The sequence below is a fragment of the Oncorhynchus gorbuscha genome, linkage group LG02, assembly GCF_021184085.1.
Source record: "Oncorhynchus gorbuscha isolate QuinsamMale2020 ecotype Even-year linkage group LG02, OgorEven_v1.0, whole genome shotgun sequence".
Taxonomy (NCBI): Eukaryota; Metazoa; Chordata; class Actinopteri; order Salmoniformes; family Salmonidae; genus Oncorhynchus; species Oncorhynchus gorbuscha.
Genome location: NC_060174.1, coordinates 83536200 through 83552007, shown reverse-complemented (window position 1 = coordinate 83552007; position 15808 = coordinate 83536200). Strand labels below are relative to the sequence as shown.

At 44.3% G+C, this 15808-nt stretch overlaps 2 protein-coding genes across 13 annotated transcripts in view; both read left to right on the top strand.

Moving 5' to 3' along the window:
* The window catches only part of bckdk (branched chain ketoacid dehydrogenase kinase), a 37541-nt gene extending 27193 nt beyond the window's left edge, over nt 1–10348 (top strand). Inside the window, exons 8-11 of the mRNA XM_046324565.1 lie at nt 978–1106; nt 2817–2906; nt 7770–7925; nt 8457–10348. Coding sequence (XP_046180521.1) covers nt 978–1106; nt 2817–2906; nt 7770–7925; nt 8457–8601 — 520 coding nt within the window. The 3' untranslated portion in view covers nt 8602–10348. The remainder of the gene's footprint in view (nt 1–977; nt 1107–2816; nt 2907–7769; nt 7926–8456) is intronic.
* A 130-nt stretch (nt 10349–10478) lies between these two features.
* On the top strand, nt 10479–14556 carry orai2 (ORAI calcium release-activated calcium modulator 2). 12 transcript variants are annotated; one of them, XM_046324612.1, is made up of 4 exons: nt 10479–10854; nt 12896–12939; nt 13110–13345; nt 13595–14556. In XM_046324612.1, the coding sequence occupies exons 2-4, from the start codon at nt 12903–12905 to the stop codon at nt 14198–14200; spliced, it is 879 nt and encodes a 292-aa protein (XP_046180568.1). In that variant the 5' UTR covers nt 10479–10854; nt 12896–12902; the 3' UTR covers nt 14201–14556. The 12 variants fall into 12 exon arrangements, with proteins under 12 accessions (XP_046180568.1, XP_046180602.1, XP_046180576.1 ...); XM_046324646.1 differs by having other exon boundaries at nt 13106–13345; XM_046324620.1 differs by having other exon boundaries at nt 10479–10864.
* Nucleotides 14557–15808: the final 1252 nt, after the last annotated feature.

Below are 15808 nucleotides of genomic sequence, written 5' to 3'. Positions count from 1 at the left end.
TCATCGCTGTACACCACACATACAATGATCTGTACAAGGTCCTCCAGTTGAGCAGTGAATTTCAAACACAAAGACCAGGGAGGTTTTCCAATGCCTCGCAAAGAAGGGGATATATTGGCAGATGGGTCAGAAGATAAAAGGCATACGTTGAATACCCCTTTTGATCATGGTAAAATTACACTTTGGATGGTGTATCACTACAAAGATAGACGAGTCCTTCCTAACTCTGTTGCCTTCCTCTTGAAGGAAACTGCCCAGGAATTTCATCATGATGCCAATTTTAACTTCAAAACAGTTGGAGTTTAATGGCTGTGACGGAGAATAACTGAGGATGGAGCAACATTGTATTTACTCCACAATACTAACCTAATTGACAGTGTGAAAAGAAGGAAGCCTGTACAGAATAAAAAATATTCCAAAACACACATCCTGTTTGCAATAAGGCACTAAAGGGAAAAACTGCAAAAAATATGTCCAAGCAAATAACTTTTTGTCCTGAATACAAACAAATACAATGTTATGTTTGGGGCAGATACAACACATTACTGAGTACTGCTCTCCATGTTTTCAAGCATAGGGGTGGCTGCATCATGTTTTGGGTATGCTTGTAATTGGTAAAGACTGCAGGATAAAAAATAAATTGAATGGAGCTAGGCACAGGTAAAATCCTAGAGGAAAAACCTGGTTTTAAGTGTGAATAAGTGTCAATTGAATAAATGTTGAATTCAGACTAACAGTGGAATAAGTCAAGGGGTATGAATGATTAATTTGACCAAACTACCCATTTGTAGGCCTATTCATACCTATAAAGTCACATGTAGGCCTCATTTTGCAAATTCCCCTCACAGTATAAATAGGCTATACTTATACAAATATATTTTTATGCAAGTACTGCTGAGGCCTATAGGTTAGAATGCGTTTCCATACACAATCGTAATCTTATGTGTTTCCTTATGGCTCCTGCATGTCTTCTGCAGGCGTCTGTGTGAGCACCAGTATGGTAACTCCCCGCGGGTGCGTATCAATGGCCATGTGGCGGCCCGCTTCCCCTTCATCCCTCTGCCCCTAGACTACATCCTGCCAGAGCTGCTGAAGAACGCCATGAGGTACCAAAACACTTTCCTTCTCCTAACCAGTAAACTGACAGTCACATGAAATACACCTTTGTGAGTTGTTCTTGTTCATCACCAAACAGATCTCACAGAAATGTGTAATTAAACCAACATTGAGTTTCAAACATGGTGTAGCCAACATTGTGACACCTCAGTCAATAAAAAACGGCCTGTGACAAGTGTGCCCAGGCCATTGTAACGGACTTTTAGAATGATCTATGACAATGGTCTATAATAACTGGGCCAGCAGTGTTTTTCTTGTTTGGGAACATTGCATAGCCTCTGACTGGTTGTGTGTTCATAGCATTCTTTTTTGTTGTGAATCCCATAGTGCTGCAACGTATATATATATATATATATATATATATATTTGTGTGTATGTGACCTATTTCCATGCTTTTCCCCCTGTCTACCACCTTTTATCTTGGAAGCTCTTGGCCCAGCTGAAACTAAGTCAAATGTATGTTACGGGATACTTTTTTATTTTTTTATCTACTTCACCTGAGTCGGATTAACTTGTGGATACTATTTTTATGTCTGTGTCCAGTATGAAGGAAGTTGGAGGTAGTTTCGGGAGCCAGTGCTAATTAGGGGAGGGGGGGTCCATTGTATACCTTTCATGCTATTTGACTTTCCCTGACAGTTTGCTGTGACTGTATCTGTGGTTCCAGCTAATTTATGATCTATGAATGGAAACATGAGGATTTATTCAATGTGTAGGCCTAGTTGCGCTTACGTGGCACATTACAAGTCTTGTCCAGCCGGGTAGCCTACATTTTGTTACATGTGCTTTCCTGAAGCACAAATCGTTGTCTATTGTCTTAAACGGCAGTATTGTTTTTTTGGGGAGGGAGGGTTGAGTTAACCCCACGGGTAACTCTAGCCCCCTAGAACTCCCTGCCCATCCACCCCACTGTCCTTTCTCACCATGGCAGTGACCTGACTGTACAGGCCCCAGACTCAGTCTTTCTTCTGGAACACTGTGTCCTTGGCAGAAGGTCTTGGCCCAAACCCCACTACATTCCTTCTGGACTAATAGGGGTGAATCTGAACTGTGAATGCGAAAGGGACACTGTTGGTGTTGTTGCACAGCCAGAGCGAGTGCCCTTGAGAATTTAAAAGTATGCCTATGGTTGTTCCCTGGTAGTTTTAAATAGCTTATTTCCCTCATCCATTATGACAACTTATCTGACAGGACATCAGACTCCATGTTAGCCATTTTATGACTATACATAACTCAATCCCTAGCTTGACCTCTCCTCTAATGAAGTATTAAGCAGTGTGCTCTTGTAGTTAGGTTGTTTTAGCTAACATTCCACTCTGCCACAGCCTACTGATCTTGGCGGTCAAATGTTGCCCTGGCACTCTAACTTGTGAGAGGGATGCTAGATTGTGTATGTTAGCAGGTGGATGTGTTTTCAAATAAGATTCTAATCAGCCATTAAATCCAATTAGGAACGTTTTCTATTCTTGGAGCTCTTTCTCAGATGTTGCGGTTAGCAGAGAAACCATTCACTCTGACTTATGTTCCTCGTTCCCATAAGACTGTTTCAGGGTGCATGATCATTACACAAGTGTCATCTATCAGTGAATCCCTCAACAATCCTGTTAATAGATTCTGTGTCAGGTTACGTTGAAGGACCACAGAGGCTAATATCTTCACTCTGCCTGCTCTTGACCTCCCCTCTACCTGTGTCCCCACAGGGCCACCATGGAAAGCCACCTCGACACGCCTTACAATGTACCTGATGTCGGAGTCACCATCGCCAACAATGACGTGGACTTTGTCATCAGGTGAGTGGGTTACCTAGTGGGTTACCTTTGGCACACCAAGTGGAGACCTTTACCTCTATCTACTCAAGACTCCTTTTAACAACATTAAATAATTAGGAGTCCCGTACTCTGGGCTTAACCGTTTAAATGGGAAACCTGACAACTCATCAGGGGGAGTGTTTCTAAGCTGCACTCTTATCGGGCCCAGTGTGGTCACCATGGGAATGGGTTCCGGACCACGTTGGAAGTGCCGTGTTTAAGAACCTTTTAAATTGATGCCGACACTGATTCTAGTATCTTGTTGGCTAATGTCCAATCGAAAATGACCTTTGAACTCTGAGCAAAGCTCTAATCACCGCATTCCCTGATGTCCCTCTGTGTCTTAGTTTTTACTGAGACGTGGCTCACGGACAATACACTCGACTCTGCTATTCAACCAGACAACTTCTCCATATTCCGAATGGCGGCTTCTGGTAAGGTGGGGTGGGGCTTTGTTTCCTCAAACATTTCCTGGTGAACCGAAGTTGTAAACATTGAGCTCCTGTTCACCCGATCTGGAGTTTCTGATGCTAAAAAAACCCTGGATGAATGGCTATCTGTACAATGTTGAACCTGTACTGCAACATTAAATGTTAGCAGAATGAACCCAGATGACTCTGTGGCGCACGATTTGTAGAAGGCAAGCAGGTACGGGCACTGCAAATACATTGGGGACACAAATAGACAGACTTAAACTTAAAGTGATCAACAACTCCGACTCACATGTGGCAAGGATTCAGACTATTACAGACTACAAATGAAAATCCAGCTATGTGGTGCCCACCGACGCCTCCCTCCCAGATGAGTTTAATACATTCTATGCTCGCTTCCAAGCCATTCAGGAAGACTATCGCTGCTCCGGATGACTAGATGCTTTCACTCTCCGAGGCTGACTTGAGGGAAAACTCTAAAGAGTGAATACAAATTCTTATTTACAATGACTGCCTAACGGTGGGTTAAATGCCTTGTTCAGGGGCTGAACAACAGATCTTTACCTTGTCCACTCTGGGATTTGATCCACCAACCTTTTGGTTAGTGGCCCAATGCTCTAACCACTAGGTATCGGCACATGAGTTCTGATACCAACAGGCTCAGAGACTGTTTCTATCTACAAGCCATCAGACTGCTGAACACAAACTGGACTGACCGCCTGCTCTGATTCTCCGCACCTTACCACGCACACACACATACACTACCATTCAAAGGTTTGGGGTCACTTAGAAATGTCCTTGTTTTTGAAAGAAAAGCTTTTTCCCCCCATTTTAAAATAACATCAAACTGATCAGAAATACAGTGTTGACATTTTGAATGTTGGAAATTGCTATTGTAACTGGAAACGGCAGGTTTTTCTTTAATGGCTATCTACATGGGCATACAGAGGCCCATTATCAGCAACCATTACATTACATTACATTTAAGTCATTTAGCAGACACTCTTATCCAGAGCGACTTACAAATTGGTGCATTCACCTTATGACATCCAGTGGAACAGCCACTTTACAATAGTGCATCTAGATCTTTTAAGGGGGGGGGGGGGTGAGAATGATTACTTTATCCTATCCTAGGTATTCCTTAAAGAGGTGGGGTTTCAGGTGTCTCCGGAAGGTGGTGATTGACTCCGCTGTCCTGGCGTCGTGAGGGAGTTTGTTCCACCATTGGGGGGGCCAGAGCAGCGAACAGTTTTGACTGGGCTGAGCGGGAACTGTACTTCCTCAGTGGTAGGGAGGCGAGCAGGCCAGAGGTGGATGAACGCAGTGCCCTTGTTTGGGTGTAGGGCCTGATCAGAGCCTGGAGGTACTGAGGTGCCGTTCCCCTCACAGCTCCGTAGGCAAGCACCATGGTCTTGTAGCGGATGCGAGCTTCAACTGGAAGCCAGTGGAGAGAGCGGAGGAGCGGGGTGACGTGAGAGAACTTGGGAAGGTTGAACACCAGACGGGCTGCGGCGTTCTGGATGAGTTGTAGGGGTTTAATGGCACAGGCAGGGAGCCCAGCCAACAGCGAGTTGCAGTAATCCAGACGGGAGATGACAAGTGCCTGGATTAGGACCTGCGCCGCTTCCTGTGTGAGGCAGGGTCGTACTCTGCGGATGTTGTAGAGCATGAACCTACAGGAACGGGCCACCGCCTTGATGTTAGTTGAGAACGACAGGGTGTTGTCCAGGATCACGCCAAGGTTCTTAGCGCTCTGAGAGGAGGACACAATGGAGTTGTCAACCGTGATGGCGAGATCATGGAACGGGCAGTCCTTCCCCGGGAGGAAGAGCAGCTCCGTCTTGCCGAGATTCAGCTTGAGGTGGTGATCCGTCATCCACACTGCTTTGTCTGCCAGACATGCAGAGATGCGATTCGCCACCTGGTCATCAGAAGGGGGAAAGGAGAAGATTAATTGTGTGTCGTCTGCGTAGCAATGATAGGAGAGACCATGTGAGGTTATGACAGAGCCAAGTGACTTGGTGTATAGCGAGAATAGGAGAGGGCCTAGAACAGAGCCCTGGGGGACACCAGTGGTGAGAGCGCGTGGTGAGGAGACAGATTCTCGCCACGCCACCTGGTAGGAGCGACCTGTCAGGTAGGACGCAATCCAAGCGTGGGCCGCGCCGGAGATGCCCAACTCGGAGAGGGTGGAGAGGAGGATCTGATGGTTCACAGTATCGAAGGCAGCCGATAGGTCTAGAAGGATGAGAGCAGAGGAGAGCGAGTTAGCTTTAGCAGTGCGGAGCGCCTCCGTGATACAGAGAAGAGCAGTCTCAGTTGAATGACTAGTCTTGAAACCTGACTGATTTGGATCAAGAAGGTCATTCTGAGAGAGATAGCGGGAGAGCTGGCCAAGGACGGCACGTTCAAGAGTTTTGGAGAGAAAAGAAAGAAGGGATACTGGTCTGTAGTTGTTGACATCGGAGGGATCGAGTGTAGGTTTTTTCAGAAGGGGTGCAACTCTCGCTCTCTTGAAGACGGAAGGGGCGTAGCCAGTGGTCAGGGATGAGTTGATGAGCGGGGTGAGGTAAGGGAGAAGGTCTCCGGAAATGGTCTGGAGAAGAGAGGAGGGGATAGGGTCAAGCGGGCAGGTTGTTGAGCGGCCGGCCGTCACAAGACGCGAGATTTCATCTGGAGAGAGAGGGGAGAAAGAGGTCAGAGCACAGGGTAGGGCAGTGTGAGCAGAACCAGCGGTGTCGTTTGACTTAGCAAACGAGGATCGGATGTCGTCGACCTTCTTTTCGAAATGGTTGACTAAGTCATCTGCAGAGAGGGAGGAGGGGGGGAGGATTCAGGAGGGAGGAGGATTCAGGAGGGAGGAGAAGGTGGTAAAGAGCTTCCTAGGGTTAGAGGCAGATGCTTGGAATTTACCAACACTCATGTGTTCCAATGGAACATGGTTAGCTAATCCAAGTTTATAATTTTAAAAGGTTAATTGATCAGTAGAAAACCCTTTTGCAAATATGTTAGCACAGCTGAAAACTGTTGTTCCAATTAAAGAAGCAATTTAACTGGCCTTCTTTAGACTAGTTAAGTATCTGGAGCATCAGCATTTGTGGGTTCGATTACAGGATCAAAATAGCCAGAAACAAAGCACTTTCTTCTGAAATTCGCCAGTCTATTCTTGTTCTGTGAAATGAAGGCTATTCCATGCGAGAAGTTGCCAAGAAACTGAAGATCTTGTACACGCTGTGTGCTACTCCCTTCACAGAACAGCTCAAAGTGGCTCTAACCAGAATAGAAGAGGAGTGGGAGGCCCCGGTGCACAACTGAGCAAGAGGACAGGTACATTAGTGTCTAGTTTGAGAAATACACGCCTCACAAGTCCTCGACTGGCAGCTTCATTAAATTGTACCCGCAAAACACCAGTCTCAACATAAACAGTGAAGAGGTGACTCCGGGATGCTGGCTTCTAGGCAGTTCTTCTGTCCTCTATCCAGTGTCTGTTATTTTGCCCATCTTAATCTTTTAGTTTCTTTGGCCAGTATGGGAGAGCTTTTTCTTTTCAACTCTACTTAGAAGGCCAGCATCCCGGAGTCACCTCTTCACTGTTGACGTTTCAGAAGAAAGTTCTTTGTTTCTGGCCATTTTGAGCCTCTAATCAAACCCACAAATGCTGATGCTCCAGATACTCAACTAGTCTAAAGAAGGCCAGTTTTATTGCCTATGGGCCTATGTAGATATTCCATAAAACAAATGAAAATCAGCTACAATAGTCATTTACAACATTAAACAATGTCTACACTGTATTTCGTATATCCATTTGATGTTAATTTAATGGACTATATATATATATATATTTTTTGCTTTTCTTTCAAAAACAAGGACATTTCTAAGTGACCCCAATCTTTTGAACGGTAATGTATAAACATATACAGTCATGCGACACATACACAACTGCTGCTACCAGAATCTCATTATACTGCTAAATGTTTACACCTGACCCCTATTCGCCCCCCCCCCCTATTTACTTCATGTTCGTATTTCATTATTTCTATTATTGCAGAACAGGTCAGTGTATTAAGTGCTTTTGTACTCCTGTAAATACATTTGGGAATTACTAAAGGTTGGCATATAGGAGAATGCAAGACCAAAGGATGATACTGGCTCTCTGCGCTAGCATTAGGTTATGATCAGTTTGCCATTGACCACCATTGAATGGGATAAAAATAATTGCAATCACCAGAAAATGCCAGACATGTAATCCTTTATACTGTAAATGTCTGCCCTTTCTTTCTTTGGTTTCAGTTGACCTACTTTTGAAGAAATGTTCAGCATCATACTACTATGTCAGGGATAGCCAACTAGTGTTCATTTTCACAGTTAATATTAGCTGGTTGCGTAACCCTGGGCAATCCTCCATCTTTGTCAGGATCTCAGACCGTGGTGGCGGAATCCCCCACAGGATCCTGGACAAGGTGACAGACTACCATTACAGCACAGCTGAAGAGAGCAACCAAGACCCTCGCATGAACAACCTCTTCAACACCATGACCAACAGCGGCCCTCAGTCCGGCCCCATGCACGGGTGAGTAAGACTGGGATACCCACTGTTTCCTGCATCGGTTCTTACACTCATAATGCGGGGTTGAATTGACTTCCTGTGTGCCATGGAATTCCAATGTAAAGTAAAACGGTCAATGACACACACTTCCATTCCACTGATTCCATTCCTCTGATGTTTCCAAAGCAAGTGACAAATACAATTTAATTTGATTCACATTGGTTTACTTCATCTTATGAATTATTGAGACTTGTTGGGGAATGGATATGTAAGTAAAAAACATTATTTTTTTTGTATGAACTGTTCTTTGCTTTTAAGTAGTCATGGAGATGACACCTACGAAATATGTCCGTGCAATTATTTATCTTGCGACTGTATGAGGGTAATGTTTGCATCTTCATTTAGCATCCCCTAACAATTTATACGCCTTTTGCTTTCTCTAGGAAGTCCTTGCTCATTGCAATGCAAAATAAAGATATAATCAATTCATGTTAATTGTGCCAGTTTACAAAACTCCATAATATTAATGTATGAGAAACTCTGTGTACCCGTCAGGTTTGGCTTCGGGCTGCCCACCTCCCGGGCGTACGCCGAGTATCTGGGTGGCTCCCTGTCCATCCAGTCCATGCAGGGCATCGGCACCGACGTATACCTGCGCCTGCGCCACATAGACGGCAAGGGAGAGAGCTTCCGCGTCTAAGATCACTTGCTGCTTAGCCCTGGAGACCAAGGAAAGGGGGTGGCGATACAGGGAGCACAGAGACATTTCCACTAAGGGGCTCAGCCATTTCAGCATTAGCCCGGGCTAGTCTACAGTGATAAATTGACAGTTGGCTCCCCACAACTCACTTCTACAAGTTTCCTTTTTTCGCCTCAAGACTTTAAACGGGCTAAGATGGTGGCCGGTTTGGTGCTCTCACCTTTTTTTGTTTTGTGTTTTGTTTTTATCATGAGGTTTTTTAAACTCTTGAGGATACAGGTCATTAACAGAGCATGCAAGGTGGTTAGTGTTGATGTGACTGTGGTAGAAAGGAAAAGGAAAAAAAAACTTCAGCCTTAAAGAAGTTCATTTGGTCTGCCTGCAAGTTACTGGTGTTGCATATAACCTCTGCAAATATAAATAGACTAAAGAAGCAGGGAAGAGAGGAGTCTCATTTAACACACTCCAGTGGCTATTATTGAAGTTTAGATGAAGCTTCCCTCAAAGACCTCTTGAATTGCCTGTGGAGGACACCATGGAGGAAACTGGCAAAACACCAGTCGAACTACGCTCATGAATTGATTTGCAGAAAGATCTGTTAAGTTAACTCTTGCTTCAGTGCCATTTTGTCAAGCGCTTAGGCAAGGTCATGAGTAAATGTTCAGTTGCCTTACTGTGTGTGTGATACTGGTCCCTACGACGACATGTTAACATAACCATTAGCACTGCTCAATATCATCTTTATCTGTAATGCAATTTCACACTCGTTAGTCTATCTAATATAGAAAGTTGAAAAACGTTTCTTTTTTTGGGTGGGGGGGCTCATTTCTTGCTGTGTCATTATAATACCTAAACTAGAGTTTATAAAAAAAAAATGCTTCCAATACACCGAAAGAAGTAATGTTTTTATTAATGTTTTTGCTTATTTATCTGCAGAGAAAGTGTTAAATCAGTCAATAATAAGTTAATAATATTTTATTTTTATTTTCTTTGTTTGAAGGTATTTGTTACTGAACACATTCCGGGAAGGGTCAATAAGTTTGATCAAACTTTTGAAACCTTACTTTGAGTATGGTGGACATTTTAACGTGCATGAATTATCCAGATATTTCACTTTAGGTATGTGGTCTGGCCTGCTGGCATAAGAATGCTGGGAATTGGCACGTAAATCCTTTAAATGTATATACATCAGTGAGGAACATTTGGAATGCTTCACCTTGCTAAATATACCTCTGGTGATTAACAGACGTTCCCTGTGATTTTACATTTTTGGGATGGGACTAGGTAGAGAATATTAGGCTCTTTCTAGCATGACAAATCCTATTGGCTAGAATTCAGTCACCTCATGAATGATGTGCCCTGTTCAAATCTGCCCCCTGCTTGCAAAAGATGAAGCCTGACAAAAACAATCTGCATATTATATAGCTTTTTACTGCTAATACAAGTCATAACTCTATAATTTAATGCTCGTTTTACATCATTACTGTCAACTTTTTGGGCAGGGGGGGCTTTTCCGGAAACATACTTGTCATAGGTTTTGTGGTCTTTTTTTTGTTAACACTGTTTTATGGTCATGAAATGAAGGCTTACACACCCATATTATTTCCTTCTCCTTTAATACATTGCCAAATTATGGAGTGGGTTACTTGCAGTGTGCACTGGCATAGATTACTTGTGTGTCTGTCTATTTTAACGCTGTCATTGTTAAGTTTTCTTGGGCATTATTAAAATCTATTCATGGGTGGAATTGGAAGTTTGTCTGTCGGTGTGAAAGGGAAAGAGATGACTGAATTGAAAGAGTGACTGACCGGTCGAGTTGTATGTTTTACGGTTGTAATAATTTTGTTATTCAAACTGTTTTTACTAGCACCTCCATAGCCAGCCTCCTCCTTTTGAGAGAACCATTTTGAATTCAATCAAATTGGTGAGGTCAGCCATACCTTGAGAACCAGCACCAGCCCACATGCTGAAGACCTACTGATTTATCAGAGCAATTACAATTATTGTAATTCATAAATTGAGTAGAAAACACATGTAACCTGTAGTCTCATTCATTGTGAGGACCACAATTTGGGTTATTGAGGTGGTCTAGTTTAAACTCCTTATCATTGTTTATATGGCTCCACTTTGTTAATTGTAGCCATATTCTCTTCATGGGATGCAGATGTCACGTGACCAGGATGCTCCGTACGGTGAAGGAAAAATAGCAGTGAAGTCTCTCAGCAAGTTCATCACCCTTTAATATTCACCGAAGTACGTCAAGGTTTGTGGTTGCATTAAAAGGTCAAATGACGTCTTGGCAAAAAGGTCAATCGTGTAGCTGTCTACTGAGCTAGCCCATAACATCGCCAACGCGATGCTAGCCAGAGTGCCAGGAAGTCGCATCGTCTTCTATTTTCTAAGTAGCCGTAGCGAAAATTTGGATTGATGGACGCTGAAATGACTAAGGAATTAAACATTTTATGATGACACTTGGTTGCACTTATTTTCTAGCTAGCTGACATTCCACGCTTGGTTATTGTTTACTAACCAGGTAACGTTAGCTATCTTGTTAACTAAAGTAAGCGCGAGATATTTACCTAGCCTGCTGGATAAAAAAAAAAAAGTTATCTCCTACGTTGCACAAGGCTGTCGATTGCGATACATTCATACGTTGTTTTTTTTAGAAACTGACATTTTAATTTAGCAAAAAACTTCCTTGACTGAGGGATGCGAATGAGCTTCTGTAATTATCGCTCAAACTATTCTCAGTGACTTTTTTTTCTCAGTGACATTGTGACCAGTAGAACGCTAGCCAGTGACGTCATTTGTCAAGATCGTAATGCAGGATCCCTGAGTATCACGCACAAAATTAATTAGCTATTCATAATTTGACCAAGTTGTAAATAATTTACCGACGTAGGCATCAAGGTCGTATCCGGTTGAATTTCCCTGACCAGGATGTAGCCATATCTACACAAACTTAAACGCTACATGTCTCAAGTTTTGCGGTAGCAAGCAATTGGCATGCTATCTGCATGAATGTCTACCATTAGAATTTAATGTTAATTTGTCTTCCATAAACTGCCTCGTTTTAGAGAATTTGGCAGTTCGTCCGGACTTCCAACACGAGTAACCACGCCAGCCCAGGAGTTCCACAAATCGGGCTGCTTAACCCGTGGGATCGTCTGAGACCAGCCACCTGGACAGCTGATGAAACTGGGTTTGCACAACCGAAGAATTTCTGCTCAACTCTCAGGGAAGCTTATCTGCATGCTCGTCGGGCTAACCAGGGTCTTGACCTGACTGCAGTTCGGCTTTGTAAACTACTTCAGTGGACAAATGCTCACCTTCGATGGCCACTGGCAAGATGGACATGTGCGCTCTTTAAGAATGAATCCCGGTTTCAACTTTACCAGGCAGATGGCAGACAGCCTGTATGGTGTCGTGTGGGTAAGCGGTTTGCTGGTGTCAACATTGTGAACAGGGCCCCATGGTGGGGTTATGGTATGGGTATAGGCATAAGCTACAGACAATTTACACTTTGAATGCACAGAGCTACCATGACGAGAGCCTAAGGCCCATTGTCATGCCATTCATCCACCACCATCACCTCTTGTTTCAGCATGCACCATGGGGCCATGCATTGTCAAGGCCCTGTACACAATTCCTGGAAGCTGAAAATGTCCCAGTTCGTACATGGCCTGCATACACACCAAACATGTCACTCGTTGAGCACGTTTGGGATGCACTGGATCGACGTCTACGATAGTGCATTCCAGTTTCCACCAATATCCAGCAAGGTCACACAGTTATTAAAGAGTGGGACAACATTACACAAGCCGGATCATCTCTGTACAAAGGAAATGTGTCATGCTGCACGTGGTCACCAGATACTGACTGGTTTTCTGATCCACACCCCAACCTAATTTTTTTTAAAGGTATCTGTGACCAACAGATGCATATCTGTATTCCCAGTCATGTGAAATCCATAGATTAGGGCCAAATGAATGTATTTAAATTGACTGATTTCCTCATGAACTGTAACTCGGTCAAATCTTTTAAATTGTTGCATGTTTCGTTTTATATTTTGATTCAGTGTATGACTAAAAGGAGATGTTTTACAATCTGAGTTCTTTATCTCTGTTATAGTACAATGGTTCCGAACCTTTTTTGCTTACTGTACCATCTACTGAATTTTGCTCTGCCCGCAGGATGTAACCCGGACACTTGTTGCTACAGATGGTATTATGGCACAATCAATACTTTCAAGCACTCACTGCTAAGAGTTAATTTTTTTTGCTCTCAACTGTAGATAGGTGATGAAAGCCACTCATAAAACAAGAGAAGCCCAGCCATGTGAGTAGCCTAGGTTCAGATATGTCTCAGGAATTCAGCTATAATGTTACAATGTTGGACCACACTGTCAAATTGGCCCACTGATGATAAACATGAAATCTGGGAAAATCTCGAATCATTCTCTTTTTGTGTTATTTCTTTTAACATTTTCATCCCTTCTTGTCAGCTAGTTGCCATGAGCAGTGAGCTGAACGTGCCCATGGGCTCCCCAGCCCCGGGGGGCTTTGAGCGGATGCCGGAGGGTGGAGGGATGGACTACAGGGACTGGGTGCGCCGCAGCTACCTGGAGCTGGTCACCTCCAACCACCACTCTGTGCAGGCGCTGTCTTGGAGGAAGCTCTACTTGAGCCGGGCCAAACTGAAAGCCTCCAGCCGCACCTCTGCCTTGCTCTCTGGCTTCGCTATGGTGAGTCACCCCACTGTTTTTCAGGGATAATAGCAGGGCTAATCGCTTCAAAGTTGTTTTTAAGCTCAATTTCCCTGGCAGCCTGTACACTGTATTCCTGGAGACAGAATTTAAAAAAATAAACCTAGAGGGGGGAAGAACGCACTCACTCCCCTGCTGCTATTAATAGCATTTTAACCAGTCTGAAAATCAAGTTGCTTTCCTTCTCACTGTGGACTGTGATAGTGATGGTGTTATGTGTTTTGCTAGGTGGCAATGGTGGAGGTCCAGTTGGAGATCCAGTACAACTACCCACGAATGCTCCTCATTGCCTTTAGCGTTTGTACTACGGTGCTGGTGGCTGTGCACCTGCTCGCCCTACTCATCAGCACCTGCATCCTACCCAACGTGGAGGCAGTCAGCAATATCCACAACCTCAACTCAGTCAGCGAGTCACCCCATGAGCGCATGCACCACTACATCGAGCTGGCCTGGGGCTTCTCCACTGCCCTGGGCATCCTGCTTTTCCTGGCAGAGGTAGTGCTTCTCTGCTGGATCAAGTTCCTGCCCGTGGACTCTAGTTCCGCCAACCAGGTGGCGGTGGCTGCTGCAGAGCTGGCACTATCCAAGCTGAACTGTAGTGGCCCCGCCCTGCCACCCAAGCCCACCCCTCCGCCAGGGCACAGTGGCTGGCAGGCAGCCCTGGCCTCCACCATCATTATGGTGCCGGTGGGGGTTATCTTTGTGGTATTCACCATCCACTTCTACCGCTCACTGGTGAGCCACAAGACAGAGCGCCACCACCAGGAGATCGAGGAACTGCACAAAATTAAGGTGCTGCTGGATGGGTGCGAGAGAGGCCTACAGGCAGTGTGATCTCTTTAGCTCTTCTCTCTATTCTCTGCCTGTCCACTGTCAATGCCTTCTCACATTGTTGAGAAGCACCAAAATTCCACTGAATAAGTGGGAGGATTAAGGACTTCCTTATCCCCTATTTATCAAGCACCCTTTCCTATTCAGCCTCTAGCCTGTTCATTGTTAATGTCTTCCTTAAAAATTTTCTGGCAGAGAGCCCCAAAACTCCACTTAATATGTGGGAAGTTTAAGGAATTCTCAGCTCTACTAAATTATGGAGGTCAATGTTCATAGTATGTTAGTTTGATTTGGAAAATAGTATCTTGTCTCTGTGAGAGCTGTATTGATTATATTTTTAAAGATTATTTTAAAGGGCTGTTTTGTGTCATCTCCACAATTCATTAAGGAAGTGGTGTCAACCCTCACATGTGCTTAACTTGTTCTCACAAGGCTGTTATTGTTGTCAGGCTATGATCAACACTGAGACCAGAGTTGTAAGCAGATGCAGAAGCAGGTGGAAACAAAAGTCCATTTATTTTTGAAGGTGTTCATGCTGCACCAAACAGTGTGTAATGTACACTGAACAAAAAATATAAACACAACATGCAACAATTTCAAAGTTACAATTCATAGAAGGAAATCAGTCAATTGAAATAAATAAATTAGGCCCAAATCTATGGATTTCACATGACTGGGAATACGGAGATACATCTGTTGGTCACATACGCATAGAGTTGATCGGGCTGTTGATTGTTGCCTGTGTAATGTTGTCTCACTCTTAAATGGCTGTGTGAAGTTGCTGGAACTGGAACACAATCTTATGTCAATCCATAGCATCCCGAACATGCTCAATGGGTGACATGTCTGAGTATGTAGGCTAAGGAAGAGCTGGGACATTTTCAGCATCCAGGAATTGTGCACAGGTCCTTGTGGCATGGAGCCATGCATTATCATGCTGTAACATGAGGTGATGGCTGCAAATTAATGGCAAGACAATGGGCCTCAGGATCTCGTCACGGTATCTCTGTGCATTGAAATTGCCATTGATAAAATGCAGTTGTTTGACGTCCGTAGCTAATGCCTGCCTGCCCATACCATAACCCCACCTCCACCATGGGGCTCTGTTCACAACGTTGACATAAGCAAACCACTTGCCCACATGATGCCATACGCAATCTGCCAGGTCAGAGTTGAAACTAGGATTCATCCGTGAAGAGCACACTTCTCCAGTGTACCAGTGGCCATCGGAAGTGAGCATTTGCTCACTGAAGTAGGTTACGACACAGAACTGCCGTCAGATCAAGACCCTGGTGAGCACGACGAACACGCAGATGAGCTTCCCTAAGACTGTTTTTGACAGTTTGTGCAGAAATTCTTCGGTTGTGCAACTGTCCGGGTGGCTGGTCTCAGACGATCCCGCAGGTGAAGAAGCCAGATTTGGAGGTCCTGGGCCGGCGTGGCTACACGTGGTCTGCGGTTGTGAGGCTGGTTGAATGTACTGCCAAATTATCTAAAACTACGTTGGAGGCGGCTTATTGTAGGGAAATGAACATAACATTTTCTGGCAACAGCTCTGGGGGACATTCTTGCAGTCAAGCATGCCAATTGCATGCTCCCTCAACTTGAGAC

Coding starts and splice junctions, on each gene's coding strand:
- orai2 (XM_046324576.1), top strand. CDS start 12,983: ATGTTACAATGTTGGACCACACTGTCAAATTGGCCCACTGATGATAAA. Junction 13,346..13,594: donor TGCTCTCTGGCTTCGCTATG/GTGAGTCACCCC, acceptor GTGTTTTGCTAG/GTGGCAATGGTGGAGGTCCA.